Source organism: Hyla sarda, chromosome 8 (genome assembly GCF_029499605.1).
Source record: "Hyla sarda isolate aHylSar1 chromosome 8, aHylSar1.hap1, whole genome shotgun sequence".
Classification (NCBI taxonomy): Eukaryota; Metazoa; Chordata; class Amphibia; order Anura; family Hylidae; genus Hyla; species Hyla sarda.
The window spans coordinates 222394471-222422329 of record NC_079196.1 but is presented as its reverse complement, the minus strand read 5'-3'; the positions used below and the strand labels follow the sequence as shown (position 1 = coordinate 222422329).

The following is a 27859-nucleotide window of genomic DNA, read 5'->3' as shown; positions in this document are numbered from 1 at the left end:
CAGGGTGCCTCCAGCTGTTGCAAAACTACAACTCCCAGCATGCCCGGACAGCCTACGGCTGTCCGGGCATGCTGGGAGTTGTAGTTTTGCAACAGCTGGAGGCACCCTGGTTGGGAAAACATTGGCATAGAGTCGATGAGGGGCTGGAATTCAGCCATATGTCCTAATGTGCATAAGTGGGGGCCCCTCTTAGCCATTAGTATTAAGAATGAATGGCTTCCTGCCTAGAGAGAGTCCATAGGGAAAGCTGTAATTGTCTTATATTACTCCATCCCCCCCGACGGACACTTTACCTATCTAAAACCTATAAATGGACAATGTCCGAATAAACCCCCTTTAAGACATTTGCCTAAAATAAGCCGACGTCCGTGTATCGCTCTACCTCCCATAAATGCAGCAGCGGTCCTACGAGAGTCCGTCACAAGCAGCAAGCAGAGTTACTCCACCTAATACTATCCCTGCCCTATAGTCACTGACAGCAATCATGTCCTACACCTAAAAGAGATCGCAGCCCTTAGTAGCAGCCATTTTTTTTTTCGGCATGCGTAAGTGATAGCGCCCCCTTTCCATCCTTCACAGAACCCGACTCCATAGTTATCTGAGGTAGCCAGAACGGGGCTTGGAAGGGTAAACAAAAAGAAAAATCTGCAACATTTTCAAGAGGGTGAGAAATCCTAATAAGCATAACATGTCCTATTGAATGATGACCACCAGGGGGAGACACTCTCTGACATGAATTCTTCATTTTCATTGGAGATCACAGACTATTGCAGCCAGTTCACAGAATTCACAGCTTCTTAGAGTTGATGTGAGGACGGAGGACAAGGGGAGATTGAGCTATGAGATGATCCGGACGGAGACGTGGCAGCGGGGGGCTCCTTTAGCCCATCCTCCGGTAGGTGTAGATGTAGGCCTTGCAGTTGGGGCAAGTGTGGGTCACGTCCTTGAGGTCGTTAATCATACAGGGGATGAGACAGCAGCCCAGGTCACATCTGGAAGGAGCGGAAGAGGTTAAGTCATCGCACCTCAATATATTTTATGAAGATACTGCACTACCCAGAGCCACCCTCTAAACATGGCTACCACTACTCAGCTCTCCCAGAATCCTGCACTGTCCATATATATGAACCACTCAGCTCTCCCAGATTCCTGCACAGTCCAGAAATATGCACTATTCGGCTCTCCCAGATTCCTGCACTGTCCCGATATATGCACCACTCAGCTCTCCCAGATTCCTGCACTGTCCCGATATATGCATCATCCAGCTCTCCCAGGTTCCTGCACTACACATATATATGCACCATCCAGCTCTCCCAGATTCCTGTACTGTCCCGATATATGCACCACCCAGCTCTCCAAGAATCCTGCACTGTCCAGATATGTGCACCCCTCAGCTCTCCCAGATTCCAGTACTGTCCCGATATATGCACCACCCAGCTCTCCCAGATTCCTGCACTATATATCCACCACCCAGCTCTCCCAGATTCCTGCAGTGTCCAGATTTATGCACTAGAGTTGAGCGAACTTACAGTAAATTGGCTCGTAGAGAACCTCGCAGCTCAGCTGTTAATTATTTAAGTTTGAGTAAATTAGTTCAGCTTTCCAAGGGCTCCAGTTGACTGGAAAAGGTGGATACAGACCTAGGAGACCTAAGACTGTCGTCCCAGACTTATCCAGGCAACCAGAGCCCTTGGAAAGCTGAACTAATTTACACAGACTAAAGTAATCAACAGCCGAGCTGCGAGGTTCGCTACCAGCCAATTTACTGTACGTTCGCTCAACTCTAATATGCACCATCCAGCTCTCCCAGACTCCTGCACTGTACATACATATGCACAAGACTTCTGTACAGTCCTTATATATGCACTTCCAAGCTCTCCCAGATTCCTGCACTGTACATATATATGCACTACCCAGCTCTCCCAGATTCCTGCACTATAAATACATATGCACTACCCAGCTCTCCCAGATTCCTGCACTGTACACACACACACATATACATATATATATGCACTACCCTGTTCTCCCAGATTCCGGCACTGTACATATATATGCACTACCCAGCTCTCCCAGATTCCTGCACTGTACATATATATGCACTACCCAGCTCTCCCAGATTCCTGCACTGTACATATATATGCACTACCCAGCTCTCCCAGACTCCTGCACTGTACATATATATGCACTACCCAGCTCTCCCAGACTCCTGCACTGTACATATATATGCACTACCCAGCTCTCCCAGACTCCTGCACTGTACATATATATGCACTATCCAGCTCTCCCAGCTTCCTGCACTGTACATATATATGCACTACCCAGCTCTCCCAGCTTCCTGCACTGTACATATATATGCACTACCCAGCTCTCCCAGCTTCCTGCACTGTACATATATATGCACTACCCAGCTCTCCCAGCTTCCTGCACTGTACATATATATGCACTACCCAGCTCTCCCAGCTTCCTGCACTGTACATATATATGCACTATACAGCTCTCCCAGCTTCCTGCACTGTAAATACATATGCACTACCCAGCTCTCCCAGATTCCTGCACTGTAAATACATAGGCACTGCCCAGGTCTCCTAGACTTCTGCACTGTCCTTATATATGCACTACCCAGCTCTACCAGACTCCTGCACTGTATATATATATATGTACTACCCAGCTCTACAAGACTCCTGACCTGTCCATTTGCAGAAGGTAATTCCTCAGTCACAAATCATATGCACAGTGTGAACACTTACCTATTAGATACTATCACTCACCATAGATTTATCGTGTGCATGGAAGATTTTATGAATAAAGTTTGAATATTCTTTCATCTATGGTGAGTGATTTTTTTTCTACTGCAATATTCCATCCTGGACTTACAATGGAGCACTGAATTATGGGGCAGGATTTGTACTGGCGCAGCCTCCGCCCATAACTGATCTGACGCCAATCTTTCTGATTCCCCCCCAGTACTCACCCTACAAAGCAGCAGAAGCAGCACAGCAGGAAGTTCATGAGTCCGATCTCGTGGCTGATCTTCGTCATGATGGGCTGCTGGCAATGCGGGCACATGGTCTGCACCGGGGATCCCTGGAACATCTCCCCCTGCAGGACGGTGACTGTAGTGGTGGCAGAGGCTGCACTGGCACCAGGTGGCATAATGACTGTAGTGTCATGGGGACCTGGTGATGGGAACTGCGGCGGGTACTGGCAAGTAGGAGGCGGGTAGTAGCCCATAGGTGGGTAAGGTCCAGGGGGGTAATAACCTGGAGATAAAGAGTTAATAACAGTCAGTGACAACTTTACCTACTGACCGACCCATCACTGGTGTCACCCACCCGACACTTCAATAGTGTCTATACCAGTGGTCTTCAAACTGCGGACCTTCAAATGTTGCAAAACTACAACTCCAGAATGCCTGGACAGCCGTTGGCTGTCCGGGCATGCTGGGAGTTGTAGTTTTGCAACATCTGGAGGTCCGCAGGTTGAAGACCACTGGTCTATACAGTCCTCCCGTCACTAGTATATACAGTGGGGATCAAAAGTTTGGGCACTTCAGGTGAAAATTTGTATTAATGTTCATAAAGAAGCAAAGGAAAGATGGAAAAATCTCCAAAAGGCATCAAATTACACATTAGACATTCTTATAATATGTCAACAAAAGTTACATTTTATTTCCATCATTTACACTTTCAAAATAACAGAAAACAAAAAAAATGGTGTCTGCAAAAGTTTGGGCACCCTGCAGAGTTAATATCTTGTGCTGCCCCCTTTGGCAAGTATCACAGCTTGTAAACACTTTTTGTGGCCAGCCAAGAGTCTTTCAATTCTTGTTTGAGGTATCTTTGCCCATTCTTCCTTACAAAAGTCTTCCAGTTCTTTGAGATTTCTGGGCTGTCTGTTACGCACTGCTCTTTTAAGGTCTATCCATAGATTTTCAATTATGTTGAGGTCAGGAGATTGTGAAGGCCATGGCAAAACCTTCAGTTTACGCCTCTTGATGTAATCCCCCGTGGATTTCGAGGTGTGTTTAGGATCATTATCCATTTGTAGAAGCCATCCTCTCTTTAACTTCAGCTTTTTCACAGATGGCATCAAGTTAGCATCCAAAATTTGCTGAAATTTTATTGAATCCATTTTTCCTTCTACTCGTGAGATGTTCCCTGTGCCACTGGCTGCAATACAACCCCAAAGCTTGATTGATCCACCTCCATGCTTAACAGTTGGACAGAGGTCCACAGAACTTGTTTCCAAAATGCATCAGGCTGGTCTATATGTTCATTTGCAAAGTTCAAACGCTGATTTTTGTGGTGAGGACGTAGAAGAGGTTTTCTTCTGATCACTCTTCCATGAAGACCATATTTGTACAAGTATCTCCAGTATCTGCCAGATCTTTCTCAGTGTCTGCCAGTGTCAGTCAAACGTGGGTTTTGAATTGAATTGTTTTTCTCACAATCCTGAGAGCTGTTCTGTCTGATATTTTTCTTAGTCTTCCAGATCTTGCTTTAACTTCCACTGTTCCTGATGACTGCCATTTCTTAATTACATTCCGAACAGAGGATATTGACATCTGAAAACGTTTTGCTATCTTCTTATAGCCTTCTCCAGCTTTGTGAGCGTCAACTATTTTCAGTTTCAGATTTCTAGACAACTGCTTAGAAGAACCCATGGTGCTGATTGTTGGGGCAAGGTCAGATGAGTCCGGGCATTTAAAACCTTTGAGATTGCCATCACCTGGTCTTCCCAGATGATGATTGAGAACAATCCATGACACTGGCAGGTCTCAGCTTTGCAAAGGGGGCAGTGCATGCTATAAATTCTGCAGGGGGCCCAAACTTTTGCAGACGCCATTTTTTTGTTTTCTGTTATTTTGAAAGTGTAAATGATGGAAATAAAATGTAACTTTTGTTGACATATTATAAGAATGTCTAATCTGTAATTTGATGCCTTTTGGAGATTTTTCCATCTTTCCTTGGCTTCTTTATGCACATTAATACAAATTTTTACCTGGGGTGCCCAAACTTTGGATCCCCACTGTATATAAACAGTCCTCCCCGTCACTAGTATACACACAGTCCTCCCCGTCACTAGTATACACACAGTCCTCCCCGTCACTAGTATACACACAGTCCTCCCCGTCACTAGTATACACACAGTCCTCCCCGTCACTAGTATACACACAGTCCTCCCCGTCACTAGTATACACACAGTCCTCCCCGTCACTAGTATACACACAGTCCTCCCCGTCACTAGTATACACACAGTCCTCCCCGTCACTAGTATACACACAGTCCTCCCCGTCACTAGTATACACACAGTCCTCCCCGTCACTAGTATACACACAGTCCTCCCCGTCACTAGTATACACACAGTCCTCCCCGTCACTAGTATACACACAGTCCTCCCCGTCACTAGTATACACACAGTCCTCCCCGTCACTAGTATACACACAGTCCTCCCCGTCACTAGTATACACACAGTCCTCCCCGTCACTAGTATACACACAGTCCTCCCCGTCACTAGTATACACACAGTCCTCCCCGTCACTAGTATACACACAGTCCTCCCCGTCACTAGTATACACACAGTCCTCCCCTTCACTAGTATGCACACAGTCCTCCCCGTCACTAGTATGCACACAGTCCTCCCCGTCACTAGTATGCACACAGTCCTCCCCGTCACTAGTATGCACACAGTCCTCCCGTCACTAGTATGCACACAGTCCTCCCCTCCACTAGTATACACACAGTCCTCCCCGTCACTAGTATACACACAGTCCTCCCCGTCACTAGTATACACACAGTCCTCCCCGTCACTAGTATGCACACAGTTCTCCCGTCACTAGTATGCACACAGTTCTCCCGTCACTAGTATGCACACAGTCCTCCCGTCACTAGTATACACACAGTCCTCCCGTCACTAGTATATATACAGTCCTCACCGTCACTAGTATATATACAGTCCCCATCTCACCTCTGTATATACACAGTCCCCATCTCACCTCTGTATATACACAGTCCCCATCTCACCTCTGTATACACAGTCCCCATCTCACCTCTGTATATACAGTCCTCATCTCACCTCTGTATATACAGTCCTCATCTCACCTCTGTATATACAGTCCTCATCTCACCTCTGTATATACAGTCCTCATCTCACCTCTGTATATACAGTCCTCATCTCACCTCTGTATATACAGTCCTCATCTCACCTCTGTATATACAGTCCTCATCTCACCTCTGTATATACAGTCCTCATCTCACCTCTGTATATACAGTCCTCATCTCACCTCTGTATATACAGTCCTCATCTCACCTCTGTATATACAGTCCTCATCTCACCTCTGTATATACAGTCCTCATCTCACCTCTGTATATACAGTCCTCATCTCACCTCTGTATATACAGTCCTCATCTCACCTCTGTATATACAGTCCTCATCTCACCTGGGTTCGGTGCTATGTAACCTGGAGTTGCATCATATGGAGGGGGTCCTGAATCTGGGGGTACAAATGGCATGTTGGGGGGATACACCCCAGGAGGTTGTCTGTGATCTACAAAACACGGCAAAAAGGAAAGTACAATATCATCAGTGCAGGAAACAGCAGTTGTTACAAAATCTAGCCATCCCTCCCCAAATACTTCTCACAGCTGAGTGTTTGTTACAACTGTACCAAATGTAGACAATCCTCTGTGCGCTAACAACAGCAAATCTCTCATCGATCGCATAGAGAATGCAGCAGTATAGAGAGAGAGCTGGAGGTAAGGTGTATAACTACTATATATCCTGATCCCATAGAGATAGTAGTAGCAGTATACAGATAGAGCTGGAGGGGAAGTGTATAACTACTATATTTCCTGATCCCATAGAGATAGCTGCAGTATACTGATAGAGCTGGAGGGGAAGTGTATAACTACTATATTTCCTGATCCCATAGAGATAGCAGTAGCGAGATAGCGAGATAGCAGAGCTAAGAGGGGAGGTGTAAAACTACGATATATACTGATCCCATAGAGCAGTAGCAGTATACAGAGAGATCTGGAGGGGGTGTATAACTACGATATATACTGATCCCATAGAACAGTATACAGATAGATCTGGAGGGGGGGGGGGTATAACTATGATATACACTAATCCCATAGAGCAGTAGCAGTATACAGAAAGAGCTGGAGTGAGGTGTATAACTACGATATATAATGATCCTGTAGAGATAGCAGTAGCAGTATACAGATAGAGCTGGAGGGGAGGTGTACAACTACGATATATACTGATCCCATAGAGATAGTAGTAGCAGTATACAGATAGAGCTGGAGGGGAGGTGTATAACTACTATATATATACTGATCCCATAGAGATAGCAGTAGCGAGATAGCGAGATAGCAGAGCTAAGAGGGGAGGTGTAAAACTACGATATATATACTGATCCCATAGAGCAGTAGCAGTATACAGAGAGATCTGGAGGGGGTGTATAACTACGATATATACTGATCCCATAGAACAGTATACAGATAGATCTGGAGGGGGGGGTGTATAACTATGATATACACTAATCCCATAAAGCAGTAGCAGTATACAGAAAGAGCTGGAGTGAGGTGTATAACTACGATATATAATGATCCTGTAGAGATAGCAGTAGCAGTATACAGATAGAGCTGGAGGGGAGGTGTACAACTACGATATATACTGATCCCATAGAGATAGTAGTAGCAGTATACAGATAGAGCTGGAGGGGAGGTGTACAACTACTATATTTCCTGATCCCATAGAAATAGCAGTAGCAGTATACAGATAGAGCTGGAGGGGAGGTGTATAACTACTATATATACTGATCCCATAGAGACAGCAGTAGCAGTATACAGATAGAGCTAGGAGGGAAGGTGTATAATTACGATATATACTGATCCTATAGAGCAGTAGCAGTATACAGATAGATCTGGAGGGGGGTGTATAACTACGATATATAATGATCCTGTAGAGATAGCAGCAGTATACAGATAGAGCTGGGAAGGGACGGGTCTGGGAGTTAATAGGAGGCGTCTGGTAGGTGATGATGTCATCCTGTAGTTCACAGGATGTCATCTTACCCAGGACAGATCACTTCCTCTGACACAAGGGGTTATCCAGGATTAGACAAACAGAGCTGATTTCTTCTAAAAACAGGACCACCCCTGTCCTCAGAATGTGTGTGGTATTGCAGGTGTGGTGGTGTTTTTGGAATAAATCAGCTCTGTTCTTCTATCCCTGGATAACCCCTTTAAGTACTGTGATTTTCTGTGGGTCAGACTGATAATCACGTGACCCAGTTACAGTAATGAAATGCATGGATGAAGCTGTGCTGGAAGGAAACAGAAGGCACTGTAGGACTAATGATGGGGAGTGCGCAACATATGGGGAACTAAACTTCCCAGCCCAAAAAAACCTGGAGTGCTCAATGAATCTGCTGAATCCAATAGTTTACGTGTACAAGGGTGGTCTTCGTAAATGACCCCCCCCCCCCATGCGGTATATTAGAAAGTTGTAAAACAAATAATAAGGAGACACAAAACTTGCACAATACATACACCTTGCCCCGTTACACTAAGGGCATGCCTCTATACCAGTGGTCTCAAACCTGCGGACCTCCAGATGTTGCAAAACTACAACTCCCAGCATGCCCGGACAGCCAACGGGCATGCTGGGAGTTGTAGTTTTGCCACATCTGGAGGTCCGCAGGTTGAAGACCACTGCTCTATACCTTCATTGCTGGGAGATCCATGCTTGTCCTCTAGCAGCGGAGCAGTGGGGCCCCCGGGGTAAGGAGGGGGAGGGTCACTCGCCATTTCCAAACGGATGTATCTGGTAACGGAAAAAAAAAAAAAAAACGGAAGATAAATCAATCAGCTTATTAATAACCCTGCTTTCCTCCGCCTCTGCATGTCTGCCCTGTACAGGTTACTATAACTGTCATAATGTCCACATTTGGGGTTTGTTACAATGTATCAGCCCAGGCCAGTGTTCCCCAACATACAGCTCTCGTGCGGTTACAAAACTACAACTCCCATCATGCCCTGACAGCCCTTGGCTCTCTATGTCTGCCGTGTATAGGTCACCTTAAATGGGCACGCTCATGAAAACTCATTTTTGTTATTGCGCTCCTTATGGTAAATAAAAAATCTTTCTAAATGTACTTTGTTTAAAAAAATGAAGTCTTCTATGTTTTATTTGTGGTTAAAAAAGCTGCCACTAGGTGTCTCCCTACTTGTCCAGAGCACATTTCCCGTCATCTCTTGCACAGTCTTTGGACTCTTTCTAGCCTGGCAGAAGTCCAAAATCAGGAAATGGAGTCTGGAGCACTGAGGGTGATGTGTGCTGCCTTACCCAGTCATAGCTCATCTCACACTGAACTGCTCTGGGCTGTGTGTAGCAGAGTGAGGGAGGAAGTTCTCCCCTGTATGGCTTCAGATGATGTCACACCTGCTGGGGAACGCCCCTTCCCAGTCTGTGAATCTGACTGAGACTAAGCAGAAAATACAGAGAAATATCAAGGTTGAAACCTAAAAAATAATAAAAATAAAGGCAGGGGGTGGTTTATTTTGATGGGGGCAGTGACCTGGGAGGATTATAAAATTTAACAAGATCATGACAGGTTCTCTTTAACTGAGTCCTCATGTTCACATCTGGGGTGTGTTACACTGTAACAGCCTCGTCCAGTATTACCCAACAAGTGGCTCTCGAGCGGTTGCAAAACTGCAACTCCCATCATGCCCTGGCAGCATTTGGCTCTCTCTGTCTGCCTGTATAGGTGACCTTAAAGGGGTACTCCGGTGAAAACCTTTTTTTTTTTGTTTTTTAATCAAATGGTGCCAGAAAGTTAAACAAATTTGTAAATTACTTCTATTAAAAAATCTTAATCCTTCCAGTACTTATTAGCTGCTGAATACCAGGGCTGTGGAGTCGGAGTCGAGTAGTCGGACGAAATTTTGGGTACCTGGAGTCGGCAAACAATGCACTGACTCTGACTCCTACTAAATTTAGATTGGAATAAAACAAATAAATAAAAAAAAAGCAAGTTTAAATGTCCCAATTCACAAAAAGTTACAATTAATGACTTCTCTACTTTAAGAATAAAGACCAATGCATGCAGCGCCTCACGTAACCGCAAAATGAACACGTTAAGTGACCGTGAAGAAGCTTCTCATGTGCTTCACTATATGGCACGCAACGCACATTACGAGCGGCAATACTTATACTTTCCATAGTGTTGTGTTCTGTTGTTACAGGGAACCCATGGGTAACCGAGCCTCTCACTGATAAGGGGTTAAGTAAATATGTTTTTTGCAGGACTAGAGACACTTGTATAAGTGAAGGGAATGGAGGGTCAATAGTTCAAGACTGAAGCTGTAAACCATTGGAAAAACTGCTGCCATTCAGCTAAGGCTATAAAAACTTGTAAACTCAATTGTTAGCTTAAAGGGGTACTCTACCCCTAGACATCTTATCCCCTATGCAAAGGATAGGGGATAAGATGTCAGATCACCGGGGTCCCGCTGCTGGGGACCCCCGGGATTGCCGCTGCGGCACCGCGCTATCATTACTGCACAGAGCGAGTTCGCTCTGTGCTTAATGACGGGTGATACAGGGGCCGGAGCATCGTTATGTCATGGCCCCCGCCCCTCGTGACATCACGGCCCGCCCCCTCAATACAAGTCTATAGGAGGGGGCGTGGTGGCCATCACGCCCCTTGCCATAGAATTGCATTAAGGGGGCGGGCCGTGATGTCACGAGGGGTGGAGCCATGATGTCACGCTGCTCCGTCCCCTGTATCGCCCGTCATTACGCACAGAGCGAACTTGCTCTGTGCAGTAATGATAGCGCGGTGCCGCAGCGGCGATCTACGGGAATGTATAAAATACATTTGCATATTAATACAGAGGAGTCGGAGTCGGAAGTACAAAAAACTCCGAAGTCGGAACATTTATCTGCTGACTCCACAGCCCTGCTGAATACTACAGAGGAAATGATTTTCTTTCTGGAACACAGAGCTCTCTGCTGACATCATGAGCACAGTGCTCTCTGCTGACATCTCTGTCCATTTTAGGAACTGTCCAGTGCAGCATATGTTTGCTATGGGGATTTTCTCCTACTCTGGACAGTTCCTAAAATGGACAGAGATGTCAGCAGAGAGCACTGCGCTCGTGATGTCATCAGAGAGCTCTGTGTTCCAGAAAAAAAAAGAATTTCCTCTGTAGTATTCTGCAGCTAATCAGTACTGGAAGGATTAAGATATTTTAATAGAAGTCATTTACAAATCTGTTTAACTTTCTGGCACCAGTTGATAAAAAAAAAAAAAAAAAAGTTTTCCACCGGAGTACCCCTTTAACTGAATCCTAATGTTCACATCCGAGGTTTGTTACAATGTATCAGCCCAGACCAGTGTTCCCCTCCAACCTGTGGCTCTCAAGCTGTTGCAAAACTACAACTCCCATCATGCCCTGACAGCCGAAGGCTGTCAGGGCATGATGGGAGTTGTAGTTTTGCAACAGCTCAAAAGCTGCAGGTTGGAGGGGAACACTGGTCAATGTGAAAACCATACGGAACTGTATAGAAAACCGTACGCATTGACTCTCCATTGAAAACCCTACGCCAAACAATGCATCCGGTTGTGTCCGTTTTGCGTCTTGTACGGTTCTGTCCATTTTTTTTCCCCCCGTACCCAAAACCGTAGTCTACCACTGTTTTTGGTCCAGGTGAAAAACTGTATTAAACCGTATACCTTTTTTTTAAACATGTGCGTACAGTTCCATCCAGTTTGCACCATACAATTTTTTACTTTGCACAGGTTTTTTTTTTCTTGGAATTTCAATCAAACAAGTGAAACTTTATTTATAATGGAGTGAAAAGTTAAAAACGTATTCTTTTTTTTTTCTTCTTAAAAAACGGATGCAACCGGACATCATTTTTCATCAAAAATCTGATACGGGAGCTGCATAGCAAAAACGTGGTGTGAATGCAGCCTCAACTGGATACAACTGTAACAAACTGTCAGCTGTGAGAACCAAAAGGGAATGGTCACATGACCCCCTTAGCTGTAGCGTCAGTATATACCGTACGGAGCCAAGAGATGAATGTTTCCTAGCTCTGCAATTTGCGCACAATTACATGGAGAAGATAGAAAAGGTTAAGTACCAACCTGGTTGGCATCTACGGGCATCTGTTCCTGTCAGCAGCAGTAATGTTTAGACCAGGCTAATGTGGAAAACCCCACAACTCCCACAATGCAATGCAGCACGGGACGGAAGATTTATGAGCGCGGGTCACAAAGAGCAGATCGCACAAGGGGCCCAGATCCTGGACGCTGGTCACATGACTGGCCGTCTGCTTTTACTTTAGTACAGAGGTTGCCAAACTACAACTCCCAGCATGCCCTGACAGCCTTCGGCTGTCAGGGCATGCAGGGAGTTGTAGTTGTGCCACAGCTTAAAGGGGTACTCCACTGGAAGACATTTGTTTTATTTTTATTTTTTTTATCAACTGGTCCAAGAAAGTTAAACAGATTTGTGTTACTTCTATTAGAAAAAAAAAATCTTAATCCTTCCAGTACTTATCAGCTGCTGTATTCTTCATGGGAAGTTCTTTTCTTTTTATATCTCCTGATAAGTACTGGAAGGGTTAAGATTTGTAAATAGAGGTCATTTAAAAAGCCGTTTAACTTTCTGGCACCGGTTGTTTTAAAACAAATTGTTTTTCACAGGAGTGCCCCTTTAAAGGGGTACTCCACTGGAAGACATTTGTTTTATTTTATTTTATTTTTTTTATCAACTGGTCCCAGAAAGTTAAACAGATTTGTAAATTACTTCTATTAAAAAAAAATCTTAATCCTTCCAGTACTTATCAGCTGCTGTATGCTCCACAGGAAGTGCTTTTCTTTTTAAATTTCCTTTCTGTCTGACCACAGTTCTCTCTGCTGACACCACTGTCCATTTTAGGAACTGTCCAGAGCAGGAGCAAATCCCCATAGTAAACCTATCCTGCTCCGGACAGTTCCTAAAATGGCCAGAGGTGTCAGCAGAGAGCACTGTGGTCAGACAGAAAGGAAATGTAAAATGAAAAGAACTTTCTCTGTAGTTTACAGCAGCTGATAAGTACTGAGAGGGTTAAGATTTGTAAATAGAAGTAATTTAAAAAGCCGTTTAACTTTCTGGCACCGGTTGTTTTAAAACAAATTGTTTTTCACAGGAGTACCCCTTTAAAGGGGTACTCCACTGGAAGACTTTTTTTTAATTTTTTTTTTTTTTTTTTAATCAACTGGTGCCAGAAAGTTATACAGATTTGAAAATTACTTCTATTAAAAAATCTTAATCCTTCCAGTACTTATGAGCTGATGTATTCTCCAGAGGAAGTGCTTTTCTTTTTGAATTTCCTTTCTGCCTGACTCTGCTGACACCACTGTCCATTTTAGGAACTGTCCAGAGCAGGAGAGGTTTGCTAAGGGGATTTGCTCCTGCTCTGGACAGTCCCTAAAATGGACAGAGGTGTCAGCAGAGAGCACTGTGGTCAGACAGAAAGGAAATTCAAAAAAGAAAAGAACTACCTTTGTAGCATAAAGCAGCTGATAAGTACTGGAAGGATTAAGAATTTTTAAATAGAAGTAATTTACAAATCTGTTTAACTTTCTGGCACCAGCTGATTAAAAAAATAAGTTTTCCAGCGGAGTACCCCTTTAAGAGCCACACCTTGGAACACAGGTCTAGTCAGATTTAGGACACAATGGGAGTTTTAGTTTTAAACACAGGTCTATAGCATGATGGGAGTTGTAGCTTTGCAGCCAGTGAAGAGCCACAGCTTGGAACACTGGTCTAGTTAGATCCAGAGCATGATGAGAGTTATAGTTTTGCCACAGCTTGGGGTACACTGTTCTAGTCAAAACGAATCAAGTCTAGAGCATGATGGGAGTTGTAGATTTGCTACAGCTGGAAAGACACAGGTTAAAGAACACATGTCTATTCAGATGTAAGACATGATGGGAGTTGTAGTTTTGCAAAAGTTTGAGAGACACAGTTTAGAACAAAGGTCTAGAGCAGTGGTCTTCAACCTGCGGACCTCCAGATGTTGCAAAACTACAACTCCCAGCATGCCTGGACAGCCGTTGGCTGTCCGGGCATGCTAGGAATTGTGGTTTTGCAACATCTGGAGGTCTGCACGTTGGAGACCACTGGTCTAGAGCATGATGGGAGTTGTAGCTTTGCAAACAGTGGAGAGCCACAGCTTGGAACACAGGTCTACTTAGATCTAGGACACGGTGGGAGTTGTAGTCTTGCAACAGCTGGGGAGTCACTGTATGGAACACTGTTCTAGTCAAAACTAATCAGGCCTAAAGCATGATGGGAGTTGTAGATTTGCTATAGCCGAAGAGACACAGGATGAGGAACACTTATCTAGTCAGGTCTAGGACATAAAGAGAGTTATTGTTTTGCAATAGCCGGAGAGCTACAGCTTAGAACACAGGTCTAGTCAGGTGCAGAGCATGATGGGAGTTGTAGATATTATGGCTGGACAGACACAGAATGAGGAGCACTTATCTACTAGAACATGATGGGAGTTGTAACTGTGCTGAACACTAGACTAGACAGATCTAGAACATGATGGGAGTTGTAACTGTGCTGAACACTAGACTAGACAGATCTAGAACATGATGGGAGTTGTAACTGTGCTGAACACTAGACAGATCTAGAACATGATGGGAGTTGTAACTGTGCTGAACACTAGACAGATCTAGAACATGATGGGAGTTGTAACTGTGCTGAACACTAGACAGATCTAGAACATGATGGGAGTTGTAACTGTGCTGAACACTAGACTATAGAGATCTAGAACATGATGGGAGTTGTAACTGTGCTGAACAGCTGCAGCTTGGGGAACACTAGACTAGAGAGATCTAGAGCATGATGGGAGTTGTGGTTTTGTCACAGTTTAGAGAACACTGGTCTAGTAAACAGAAGCCTTACTGCTTGGTCATATCTATTACTAGGAATCCTGGGGACAAGAAACATTAACCCTTACAGCTGCCAAAGGGGGGGGGGTGGAGGTCATCACCCCTTGTTCACACAGTCAGGCAGCAGGACAGCAGTGATGTTGCATACACAGAGACATTTAGGAGTCCGGGGAAGCTGGGTACGGCGGCATTCACACCACGACTGTAGCCTACGGTTACCGGATCCGGCTGGGAAAGGTGAAAGCCGTGCGCTCCCGTACCCCAGCCGGACCGGCGCTGAAATCCATTCACTTTAATGAGCCGGCCGGAGCCAAACAACTACGGTTTTAAGTCCGGTCACAAAACCAGATACGGGGCAGAAATGAGCCGACCGGAGTCATTGTTTGGCTCCGGTCGGCTCATTAAAGTGAATGGATTTCAGCGCCGGTCCGGCTGGGGTACGGGAGCGCACGGTTTTCCCCTCCCCCAGCCGGATCCGACAACCGCAGGTTGTAATCGTGGTGTGAATGCAGCCGTAGACAAAAAACACAGACAGAACTGGTAGAACGGGAAGAGCTGAGGGTCTGTTATGGTGACACAGGACACGTTATGTATCCGCTTAGTCCTAACTATTTACTTTTGTATAAACAGAATTCAGGATATAACCGGATAAAGTGCGGTCGGGGGCGGTGATCACCGCGGGAGAGAACCCATCAGGTCTATAGATATACATATGTATAAACAGACGATGGTGCGACACTATATATGATGGGAGTTGTAGTTTTGCAACAGCTCGAAAGCTGCAGGTTGGGGAACACTGGTCTGGACAATAGGCAGCCCAATTCTCCCTCCTGATAGTTCGTTACAATGTGTCAGTGCAGGTAAAATTGTATCAGACTCAACTGGATACAACTGTAACAAACTGTGAGACAATATACAACTCACTACAGGAATTCTACTGCTAATCTAGAAAATGCTGGGAGTTGCAGTTTTAACAGCTGGAGGGTCATGGCTTTGGTAACACTGGTCTAGTCATATCTACAAAGATGTAGGGCATGATGGGAGTTGTGGTTTTGCAAAAGCAGGAGGGTCACAGGTTAAAGATCACTGAATAAGCCGAAAGATAAGAAAAATGGGGGGAGGTGCTCAAAATGGGCTACATTGGTCTAGTAAGATCTAGGACATGCTGGGAGTTGTAGTTTAGCAACAGCTGGAGAGTCATAGCTTGGGTAACACTGGACTAGTCCTATCTGGAAAGATGTAGGACATGATGGGAGTTCTGCAACAGCTGGAGAACCACGGGTTAGTGTTATTTATTGTGCAAAAAACTGACAAAGTCAAATGCAGGACATGCTGGGGGTTGTAGTTTTCCAACAGCTAGAAAGCCATAGGTTGGGGAACACCGATCTAGTCAGAAGTAGTGCATGCTGGGAGTTGTAGTTTAGCAACAGCCGGAGAGTCACAGCTTGGGTGACACTGGTCTAGTCATATCTGGAAAGATGTAAGACAGTGGTCTCAAAAGGTGGCCCTCCAGATGTTGCAAAACATCAACTCCCAGCATGCCCGGACAGCCGTTGGCTGTCCGGGCATCCTGGGAGTTGATGTTTTGCAACATCTGGAGGGCCACAGTTTGAGACCACAGATGTAAGGCATGATGGGTGTTGTAATTTTGCAACAGCAAGAGGGTCAAAGGTTAAAGATCACAGGATAAGCCTAAGCTGGAGGTAACACTGGTGTAGTCATATCTAGAAAGATGCAGAGCATGCTGGGAGTTGTAGTCTAGCTTAGCCTAAACAGTGGTCTCCAAACTGGGGACCTCCAACTGTTGCAAAACTACAACTCCCAGCATGTCCGGACAGCAGTTGGCTGTTCGGCCATGCTGGGGGTTGTAGTTCTGCAACAGCTGAGGATAGGGCTGACCCCAATACAGACGATACATTGTAGCCCTTACTAACTAAGACAATGTTTCCCAACAAGGGTGCCTCCAGCTGTTGCAAAACTACAACTCCCACCATGATGGGAGTTGTAGTTTTGCAACAGCTGGAGGCACCCTGGCTGGGAAACACAATCTCTTCACAATAACCACACCTCCATAGTAAGGGCTGACACCCTGCTAGCTGATGGTTCCCAAATGTATGCCTGGACATGCTGGGAGTTGTAGTCCCCCTACCCTAAAAAAAATATTTATAAAGATATAAACAAACATAAGATACAATGAATAGACGTGTATATAGTAACTATGGCAATGCGATACAGAGGTGCACCATGCCACATGACTATACAGGGCCCCCCTGTGTGTATATGTGGGTGACACAGACTCCTATCCCGACCCAGTGACGCCCCCCACAGCCCACACTCACCTCCTCTCTCCCTGCTGCCGCTACTGCCCCTGTTTACTCCTCGCTCTGCACTCTGGGAGCTGTAGTCCCCGCCCCTCCCGTCACAGCACTACAACTCCCGGCGGCCAACGGGAGCACTTCCGGCTTCTGGTAACAACGCTAGTGTCATTGCAACGTAAGAAATGGACAATAAAGTTATTTTATTAAAAAAAAAAAAAAAAAAAAAAAAAGCTAATGAACTAGCGGCTAGTAACCAGCCGCTAGTTCATTCTCAGTTTTTTCTAAAATAACTTTATTGTCCATTTCTTACGTTACAATGACATGTTACGTATAGGCAACCTTCGGGACTGCAGATGTTTTGGACTACATTTCCCATGATGCTTTGTCAGCATTTTGGCTGTATGAGCATCACGGGAGATGTAGTCCAAAACATCTGCAGGGCCGAAGATTGCCTATGCCCTGCACTAAGGAGTTGTGTAGAACAAGCAGCAACCAATCAGCTTCTTTTATTTTTAGTTTTTAGATATTAACTGAATTTGGTTGGTTGCTAAGCGCAACTGCGCCGTTTCGTCACTGCGTCCGTTTTCTTTAATACTTTGCTAATAAAAGCGGATTTTTGTAAGGCTGGGATCGCACCGTCTTTAGCAGTATCCATTACAGTCCGTTTAACTTTGCTGTATGCGAAAAACGTAGTCAACTACACTATTGCGTACACCAAAATACATGTATATCTTTTGATACGTTTTTTTGCGTGCATGTTTTTAAAATATCAATGGGAAACAGATGGCATACAGCAGTATCTTTTTTTAGGATCCATTAACGTATACTTTTTTTTTCCTTAAAAAAAACATATACGTTAAACAGGAACAAAAATGCGGTATGGGGTGTATTCACGCTGCGTTTTCTTTTTCCATTTAATGTATGTGCTTTTTAGGGAAAAAAATATGTTGACGGAAGCTAAAAACGGACGCCACACAGTATAATCTGTTTCCCGCTACCTTGCACCGTGCTTTTGTATCCGTTTAATGTATATATGTTTTTTTTGGGAAAGTGGATGCAGTCATATGCCATACAGCTGTGGTCTCCCAACTGTGGATCCCAAGAAGTTGCAAAAAACTACAACTCCCAACAGGCTTGGACAGCCGCTGGCTGTCCAGGCATGCTGGGAGTTGTAGTTTTGCAACATCTGGAGACCCACAGTTTGGAGACCACTGCCATACAGCATAATCTGTTTCCCGTTGACTTACACGATAAAGAAAAAAAAAAGAAGGATGATAACTTATCCGTTTTTATTTTCGCATACACAATGGCAAGGTTGACCACATTTTTGATCAAGCAAAAATAAACGGACTCAAATCAGAGACACAAAAACGAAGTGTGAACATAGCCTAAGGCTGGACTCACAGCGTGTTTTTGTCTCTGCTACACTGTTTCCATTACAGTCCATTTCATTTGGCTGTGTAGAAAACACGTATTTAACCACGTCATTGTGTACGCAAAAAAAAAAAAAATGGATATGTTACAGTCAGTATTTTTTCATGATGTCAGTCAATGGCAAACTGTATGGAATGCAGCTGCATCAGTTTTTTTGCATCCATTAACTTAATACGTTTTTACCGGAAAAAAAAAAAAAACGTTAATTGGAAATAAAAAACGTGATAATATCACTGTTGCCCATAGCAACCAATCACATAACTGCTTTCACTTTTTTTTTTAACGTGGCCGTGTTCTGATTGGTTGCTCTGCACATAGCATAAAGATAACGTATCACTGTTGCCCATGCCAACCATTCAGAACCTTACTTTCATTTTCTAAAGTGGCTTGAACATGGCTATGAACATAGCATAAAGCTAACATGCCCAAAGCAACCAACCACATAACTGCTTTCATTTTCTAACTTGGCTTATAAGCAGTGTTCTGATTGGTTCCTATGAACACAGCATAAAGCTAACATGTTACTGTTGCCCAAAGCAACCAACCACGTAACTGCTTTCATTTTCTAACTTGGCTTATAAGCAGTGTTCTGATTGGTTGCTATGAACATAGCATAAAGCTAACATGTTACTGTTGCCCAAAGCAACCAACCACATAACTGCTTTCATTTTCTAACTTGGCTCATAAGCTGTGTTCTGATTGGTTGCTGTGAACGTAACATAAAGATGATGTATCACTGTTGCCCATAGCAACCAATCAGATCGCTGCTTTCATTTTCTGTTTTGTCTTATGAGCTGTGTTCTGATTGGCTGCAGTGAGTAGCGCCATTCCTGTCTGTTACACATCCCCCCGCACTATGCGGTTGGTGGTTTAGTAGTAAGCGGAGGATTTCTATACAGCCGTTGGCTGTCCGGGCATGCTGGGAGTTGTAGTTTTGCAGCTGCAAAGGTCAACAGTTTGGAGACCACTGGAGTATAGGGTCAGCCTGCATATTTAGGGACACAGGGAGGGGGGCACATACTTATCTCTTTACTGAGAAGAAAGGAGGTGAGTGTATTGTGACTGTGATAATCTGTAATCCTAATTGTATTGTAATTACTTTAACAGGCGCCGAAAGTCAGGGACCGTACATGCTGTTTGTACAAGCGGACAGGTGGCGGAGGGAGTTTCGTCAGACAAGGCGTATTTTAGCCTAATTTTCCGCTTGTAAATTTTATCAGGTATGTAATGCATAGAAGGTAAGGGGAGAGGTCACAAAAGGGAATAATCATTTCACCTGCATTAGGCTGAGCCTTGTAGTGCACCGCAGCCTTGTCATGGTAACAGATGGCACAAGGCAAAGGCAGGGCAAGACCTACACTCCCTTAGGCCGGGGGGGAAAGGGTTAAAGGGGTACTTCGGTGGAAAACTTTTTTTTTTTTTAAATCAACTGGTGCCAGAAAATTGAACAGATTTGTAAATGACTTCTATTAAAAAATCTTAATCCTTCCAGTACTTAATAGTTGCTGAATACTACAGAGGAAAATTCTTTTCTTTTTGGAACACAGAGCTCTCTGCTGACATCACGAACACAGTGCTCTCTGCTGACATCTCTGTCCATTTTAGGAACTGACCAGAGCAGTATATGTTTACTATGGGGATTTTCTCCTACTCTGGACAGTTCTTAAAATGGACAATGATGTCAGCAGAGAGCTCTGTATCCAAAAAGAAAATAATTTCCTCTGTAGTATTCAGCAGCTAATAAGTACTGGAAGGATTAAGATTTTTTAATAGAAGTAATTTACAAATCTGTTTAACTTTCTGGCACCGATTGATTTAAAAAAAAAAAAAAAAAAAAAGTTTTCCACCGGAGTACCCCTTTAAGGGGGCCGCATCGTGGTGGTAGAACTAGTAACTTAGTAACTTTAGTAACTTTACTGAAACAGTTCACACCTTCTGCAAAATGGAGGTACAAGAGTTTAAAAGGGTTATCCAGCGAATAAAACATATCCCTGACCTCTAGCCACAGTGTCTGTTCGCGAGGGGTCTGATTACTGGGACCCCTGTGATCTCCTGAATGGGGCCCATTTCTTAAAGGGGTACTCTGCTGGAAAACATTTTTTTTTTAAATCAACTGGTGCCAGAAAGGTAAACAGATTTGTAAATTACTTCTATTTAAAAATCTTAACCCTTCCAGTACTTATCAGCTGCTGTATTTCTTTTTGAATTCCTTTTCTGTCTGACCACAGTGCTCTCTGCTGACACATCTGTCCATGTCAGGAACTGTCCAGAACAGGTGTAAATCCCCATAGCAATCCTATCCCGCTCCACACAGTTTCTAAAATGGACAGAGGTGTCAGCAGAGAGCACTGTGGTCAGACAGAAAGGAAATTCAAAAAGAAAAGACCTTCCTGTTGAGCATATAGCAGCTGATAAGTACTGGAAGGATTAAGATTTTTAAATAGAAGTAATATACAAATCTGTTTAACTTTCTGGCACCAGTTGATTTAAAAAAAAAAAAATAATTCCTGGGGAGTACCCCTTTAACACTAAGTGCCCCGGCCCCCCACCTTATAAGACACACTGGTCTCAGGAGTGACGCCTGCTCCGTCTAACACTGGGTAAGGTGGGGGGGATAGCTGAGGCCGGTGATTGGCAGAACGGGCCGTCAGTCCCAAGACCAGTTTGTCTTGAAAGGTGGGGACCAGAGTGCTCGGAGGTAAGAGACGGGCCCCATTCTAGAGGGGAAGGGGAGGGGGGGGGGGTTAATATTTGCCCGGTAACCCCTTTAAAGGGTTCTCTCATTTGGGCAAATTTTAGGTTAGCTACTAACCAGTATTTAGGAAATAACTTACCCAAGTGAAGGAACCCCTCACATATTTTTGCTGCAGATTTTGCTGCCCATTGACTTCAATGGGTAGCAAAATGTGATACAACATATCTGCAACAGATCTGCAGCAGAAAATACGCATGTGTCTACAGTATCCTGTGCATATTTGATGCGCAGGATTTGTAACTGCAGATTAGAAGCTGTGCCCAGTCATTTAGTTTACATTGAGATCTGCAGCAGAAAATCTGCGCAGGATACTGTACGTGTGAACGTATCCTTAGGGTGTATTCACACGTACAGTGTCATGCGCATATTCAATGCGCAGGATTTGAAGCTGCAGATTTCATTGTAAACTAAATGACTATACACAGCTATACATCTGCAGCTTCAAATCCTGCGCATCAAATATGTGCAGGATACTGTACATGTGAATACACCCCTAGGATCCGTTCACTCGGACGGATTTGGTTTCCAGGGGATTTTGCTACCATTGTGTGGTGTCCCAGCATTAATGGCTGTCCTGTGGCTTCGGACTGCTTTGCTGGGCCCAGAAAAAGACTTTTGTTCTATCAATTATGTTTGCACTTTATTGAGAAGTTATATATTTATTCATGTGTTACTGTCCCCTTAAGAGAAAGCAGTGAACCCCATGTGACCCTGTCTGCCAATGGGAACCCCTAAATTCTTCCCTTTATAGCAGTTGTCTTCAACCTGCGGACCTCCAGATGTTATAAAACTACAAATCCCAGCATGCCCGGACAGCCGTTGGCTGTCCGGGCATGCTGGGAGTTGTAGTTTTGCAACATCTGGAGGTACGCAGGTTGAAGACCACTGCTATATAGTGTGGTGGGGGAGGAGAGTGTCACCCGGTGAGGTCATTGGCACCAAAATCCTCAGGTGATTTTCCTCCGAAAATACGGTGCTAACAATCCGCACGAAATCCGTAATATAAGTACGTAAGAAAATCCATTGTGTACATGTAAACATACCCTTTAAAGGGAACCTGTCATCACATTTTACCCTATATACCTGGTGGCAACACCTTACATTGGGTAAAATCAGCTTTCTCCCCATGGGCTCATGTCCTCCTGCCCGTCCTCGCTCATGAAGAATATGACTTTTAAAATTGTCTCGCGCCGTATATCCTAATTCCCCAAAAGTAGCCATGGGGCGTGCGCCATTCCTTTAGTAGTCACCGCTGCTCGGGGCTGTAACCACTCCTACTTGTAAGTGACAGCCTGGGCATGGTCCATGTCCGCGCTCAGCTCCCGTAGCAGAAGGAGCAAAGTGGTGACGTCGGCCATCGACCCCCGTACACAGATAGACGGCCTATCCTGACCCAATCGGTGGGTTCAGACAATATTATGATGCCCGAACCTTCTTAAGTAGCCCCCATAAACATTACATTGTAGACTGTCCTCAACTATTGACAAAGGAAGACCCCCAATGCTCACTCCACCATCTAGGTCCAGGGCCGGTGCAAGGATTTTTGCCACCCTAGACAAAAACTAATTTTGCCGCCCGTTGACCCTGCCCATTGGCTCCGCCCTTTGACATGCCCCACCTTACTACTGAGGTGACACACTGTAACAAACCTCCCCATCATGTGATAACCTTACTAGGGTGATACACTGTAACAAACCTTCTTTTCATGTAATCTCCTTACTACTGGGGTGACACACTGTAACAAACCTCCTCCTCATGTAATCTCCTTACTACTGGGGTGACACACTGTAACAAACACCCTCCTCATGTAATCTCCTTACTACTGGGGTGACACACTGTAACAAACCTCCTCCTCATGTAATCTCCTTAATACTGGGGGTGACACACTGTAACAAACCTCCTCCTCATGTCATCACCTTACTACTGAGGTGACACACTGTAATAACCCTCCTCCTCATGTAATTACCTTATTACTGTGGTGACACACTGTAACAAACCCTCTCCTCATGTAATCACCTTACTACTGGGGTGACACACTGTAACATACCTACTCCTCATGTAATCACCTTACTACTGGGGTGGCACACTGTAACAAACCTCCTCCTCATGTAATCTCCTTACTACTGGGGTGACACACTGTAACAAACCCCCTCCTCATGTAATCTCCTTACTACTGGGGTGACACACTGTAACAAACCTACTCCTCATGTAATCTCCTTACGACTGGGGTGACACACTGTAACAAACCTCCTCCTCATGTAATCTCCTTACTACTGGGGTGACACACTGTAACATACCTCCTTCTCATGTAATCTCCTTACTACTGGGGTGACACACTGTAACATACCTCCTTCTCATGTAATCTCCTTACTACTGGGGTGACACACTGTAACAAACCTCCTCCTCATGTAATCTCCTTACTACTGGGGTGACACAGTGGTACTAGCTCGGCGGGTGCTGCAGTTGAGCAGGGGCTTCGGATGCTGGCTGGCCACTAACTTTCTTGCCGAATGCAGATCGGCGCCCCCATCAAGAGGGTGCTCTAGGCGGCTGCCTGTTTTGCCTATAGGCAGAAGAGGCCCTGTCTAGACCACAGTGGTTTTCAAACTGTGGACCTCCAGATGTTGCAAAACTACGACTCCCAGCATGCCCGGACAGCCAACGGCTGTCCGGGCATGCTGGGAGTCGTAGTTTTGCAACATCTGGAGGTCCACAGTTTGGAGACCACTGATCTAGGATGCTTAGAAGAGGTAGCAGAAGAACCCATCAACAATAGGGCACCACTATTATTCTCCTTGGCTCCTTTCCTGCACTTGCTACCACCCCACTGAATGCCGGGGCCCATTGTGCAATGTCTTACAAGGCGAGGAACACAGGGGTTAAGTTACCAGCAGCCAGAGAGGTAGCAACAGGGACATAAACACTAGACAAGAAGTGTCCTCTACAGATTACCAGGCGTTTCTTGGTCTCTTGGCAACCGGCGAAAACTTCCCCGCACCGTCCGGGAGCGAGCAGGCATGGATGACTATAAGGGTTGCTAGGAGGGCTCAGTGTAGGATAGAATGAATTCCAGCATGCACGAGCTGGACTGAAGAGCTCGCACTCTAGGTACGGCTATCCGTAGACACCCGCCACCTTTGTTTCTCCATACGGTAAGGTACGGGGACTTGTGTTTGGGGACCTGAATGGGAACAGTAATATTGGTGTACACTATATCAGTGGTCTCCAAACTGGACCTCAAGCAGCTGCAAAACTACAACCCTCCAGCATGCCCGGACAGCCAAAGGCTGTCCGGGCATGCTGGAGGGTTGTAGTTTTGCAACAGCTGGAGGTCCAAAGTTTGGAGACCACTGAACTATATGATGGAGTAGATATATTCATCGCTGGGGGTTGTAGCTTTGCAACAGCTGGAGGTCCAAAGTTTGGAGACCACTGAACTATAGGGTGGAGTAGATATATTCGCTGGGGGTTGTAGCTTTGCAACAGCTGGAGGTCCAAAGTTTGGAGCCCACTGAACTATATGAGGGAGTAGATAGATTCATCACTGGGGGTTGTAGTTTTGCAACAGCTGGAGGTCCAAAGTTTGGATACCACTGAACTATATGATGGAGTAGATATATTCCTTGCTGGGGGTTGTAGCTTTGCAACAGCTGGAGGTCCACAGTTTGGAGACCACTGAACTATATAGTGGAGTAGATGTATTCGTCGCTGGGGGTTGTAGTTTTACAACAGCTGAAGGTCCACAGTTTGGAGACCACTGAACTGTATGGTAGAGTAGATATATTCGTCGCTGGGGGTTGTAGTTTTACAACAGCTGGAGGTCCACAGTTTGGAGAGCACTGAACTGTATGGTAGAGTAGATATATTCGTCGCTGGGGGTTGTAGTTTTGCAACAGCTGGAGGTCCACAGTTTGGAGACCACTGAACTGTATGATGGAGTAGATATATTCGTCGCTGGGGGTTGTAGCTTTGCAACAGCTGGAGGTCCAAAGTTTGAAGACCACTGAACTGTATGGTGGAGTAGATATATTCGTCGCTGGGGGTTGTAGCTTTGCAACAGCTGGGGGTCCAAAGTTTGGAGACCACTGAACTGTATGGTGGAGTAGATATATTCATCGCTGGGGATTGTAGTTTTGCAACAGCTGGAGGTCCAAAGTTTGGAGACCACTGAACTATATGATGGAATAGATATATTCCTCGCTGGGGGTTGTAGTTTTGCAACAGCTGGAGGTCCACAGTTTGGAGACCACTGAACTGTATGGTGGAGCAGATATATTCGTCGCTGGGGGTTGTAGTTTTGCAACAGCTGGAGGTCCACAGTTTGGAGACCACTGAACTGTATGGTGGAGCAGATATATTCGTCGCTGGGGGTTGTAGCTTTGCAACAGCTGGAGGTCCAAAGTTTGAAGACCACTGAACTGTATGGTGGAGTAGATATATTCGTCGCTGGGGGTTGTAGCTTTGCAACAGCTGGGGGTCCAAAGTTTGGAGACCACTGAACTGTATGGTGGAGTAGATATATTCATCGCTGGGGATTGTAGTTTTGCAACAGCTGGAGGTCCAAAGTTTGGAGACCACTGAACTATATGATGGAATAGATATATTCCTCGCTGGGGGTTGTAGTTTTGCAACAGCTGGAGGTCCACAGTTTGGAGACCACTGAACTGTATGGTGGAGCAGATATATTCGTCGCTGGGGGTTGTAGTTTTGCAACAGCTGGGGGTCCAAAGTTTGGAGACCACTGAACTATATGGTGGAGTAGATATATTCGCTGGGGGTTGTAGCTTTGCAACAGCTGGAGGTCTAGTTTGGAGACCACTGAACTATATGGTGGATTAGATCTTTACGTTGCATATCTATCGTATATATTTCCTTCAGACACCTCACTCGTCTCCGCCATGTCCGGTTCCGTGTCCTTCAAGGAGCTCCTGAACCTAGCCATAGGTTCTCCAGAACTTGGTGCCGTCAACTTCAACGCCCTCTACTCCCTCCTGTATGGACTCCTGGAGCAGCTGCAGGTGGGGGACCTACAGAGGACATTGTCCCAGGAGGAGAGAGAATTCATACAGCCGGGGCAGATCAATGTGGACGACTCAGGGAAACCGTCCACGCTGTTCCACCGGCTGCAGGACAAGGTGACTCAGATGGAGGCCAAGCTCCAACACCTGGACGCACTGCCCAGCTCTACCGGCCTCCTACAAGCCAGCCAATCCCAGAAGAAACCCGTGGAGGAGATGTGGCAGCTCATGCAGCTCAAGAAGAAGACGGAGTTGAACGAAGATGGTGTCAATAAGGTAGGAGGTGACCCATATTACGCTCAACTAAAACCAGCCTGAGAAACATACATGACATAGAAGTGCACCATAGCTCTAGATAGTCATGTTCCCCATTGCCATTGGCAGTGTGGACCTAGCGAGGCTCCCACCCTCTAGTTAGTCATGTTCCCCATTGTCATTGGCAGTGTGGACCTAGCCAGGCTCCCATCCTCTAGTTAGTCATGTTCCCCATTGCCATTGGCAGTGTGGACCTAGCGAGGCTCCCACGTTCTAGATAGTCATGTTCCCAATTGCCATTGGCAGTGTGGACCTAGCCAGGCTCCCACGTTCTAGTCAGTCATGTTCCCCATTGTCATTGGCAGTGTGGACCTAGCGAGGCTCCCACCCTCTAGTTAGTCATGTTCCCCATTGCCATTGGCAATGTGGACCTAGCCAGGCTCCCACGTTCTAGTCAGTCATGTTCCCCATTGCCATTGGCAGTGTGGACCTAGCCAGGCTCCCACCCTCTAGTTAGTCATGTTCCCCATTGCCATTGGCAATGTGGACCTAGCCAGGCTCCCACGTTCTAGTCAGTCATGTTCCCCATTGCCATTGGCAGTGTGGACCTGGGTGAGGCTCCCACCCTCTAGTTAGTCATGTTCCCCATTGCCATTGGCAGTGTGGACCTAGCCAGGCTCCCACCCTCTAGTTAGTCATGTTCCCCATTGCCATTGGCAGTGTGGACCTAGTGAGGCTCCCACCCTCTAGTTAGTCATGTTCCCCATTGCCATTGGCAGTGTGGACCTAGTTAGGCTCCCATCCTCTAGTTAGTCATGTTCCCCATTGTCATTGGCAGTGTGGACCTAGTTAGGCTCCCATCCTCTAGTTAGTCATGTTCCCCATTGCCATTGGCAGTGTGGACCTAGTCAGGCTCCCACGTTCTAGTCAGTCATGTTCCCCATTGCCATTGGCAGTGTGGACCTAGCCAGGCTCCCACCCTCTAGTTAGTCATGTTCCCCATTGCCATTGGCAGTGTGGACCTAGTTAGGCTCCCATCCTCTAGTTAGTCATGTTCCCCATTGCCATTGGCAGTGTGGACCTGAGCGAGGCTCCCACCCTCTAGTTAGTCATG

The 27859-nt window shown here is 45.5% G+C and overlaps 2 protein-coding genes across 12 annotated transcripts in view; one reads left to right on the top strand and one right to left on the bottom strand.

The window, feature by feature from the left end:
• Window positions 1-726: 726 nt before the first annotated feature.
• CDIP1 (cell death inducing p53 target 1) lies at window positions 727-19144 on the bottom strand. Of its 5 annotated transcripts, none has more exons than XM_056534744.1 (5): window positions 19007-19144; window positions 8729-8830; window positions 6440-6547; window positions 2972-3260; window positions 727-992 (listed from the first exon to the last, which is right to left on the bottom strand). In XM_056534744.1, exons 1-5 carry the CDS (start codon window positions 19071-19073, stop codon window positions 881-883), a joined length of 678 nt encoding a protein of 225 aa, XP_056390719.1. In that variant the 5' UTR covers window positions 19074-19144; the 3' UTR covers window positions 727-880. The 5 variants fall into 5 exon arrangements, with proteins under 5 accessions (XP_056390719.1, XP_056390724.1, XP_056390723.1 ...); XM_056534749.1 differs by having other exon boundaries at window positions 8729-8829; window positions 19086-19136; XM_056534748.1 differs by lacking the exon at window positions 19007-19144 and adding an exon at window positions 17305-17441 and having other exon boundaries at window positions 8729-8829.
• Window positions 12023-27859, top strand: part of C8H16orf96 (chromosome 8 C16orf96 homolog) — a 50678-nt gene continuing 34841 nt past the window's right edge. For 2 of the 7 annotated variants that reach the window (XM_056534736.1, XM_056534741.1), the window contains exons 1-3: window positions 19542-19696; window positions 19825-19937; window positions 26351-26766. In XM_056534736.1, the coding sequence (XP_056390711.1) occupies window positions 26371-26766 (396 nt within the window). In that variant the 5' untranslated portion in view covers window positions 19542-19696; window positions 19825-19937; window positions 26351-26370. The other 5 variants (XM_056534738.1, XM_056534739.1, XM_056534737.1 and 2 more) reach the window with 5 other exon arrangements.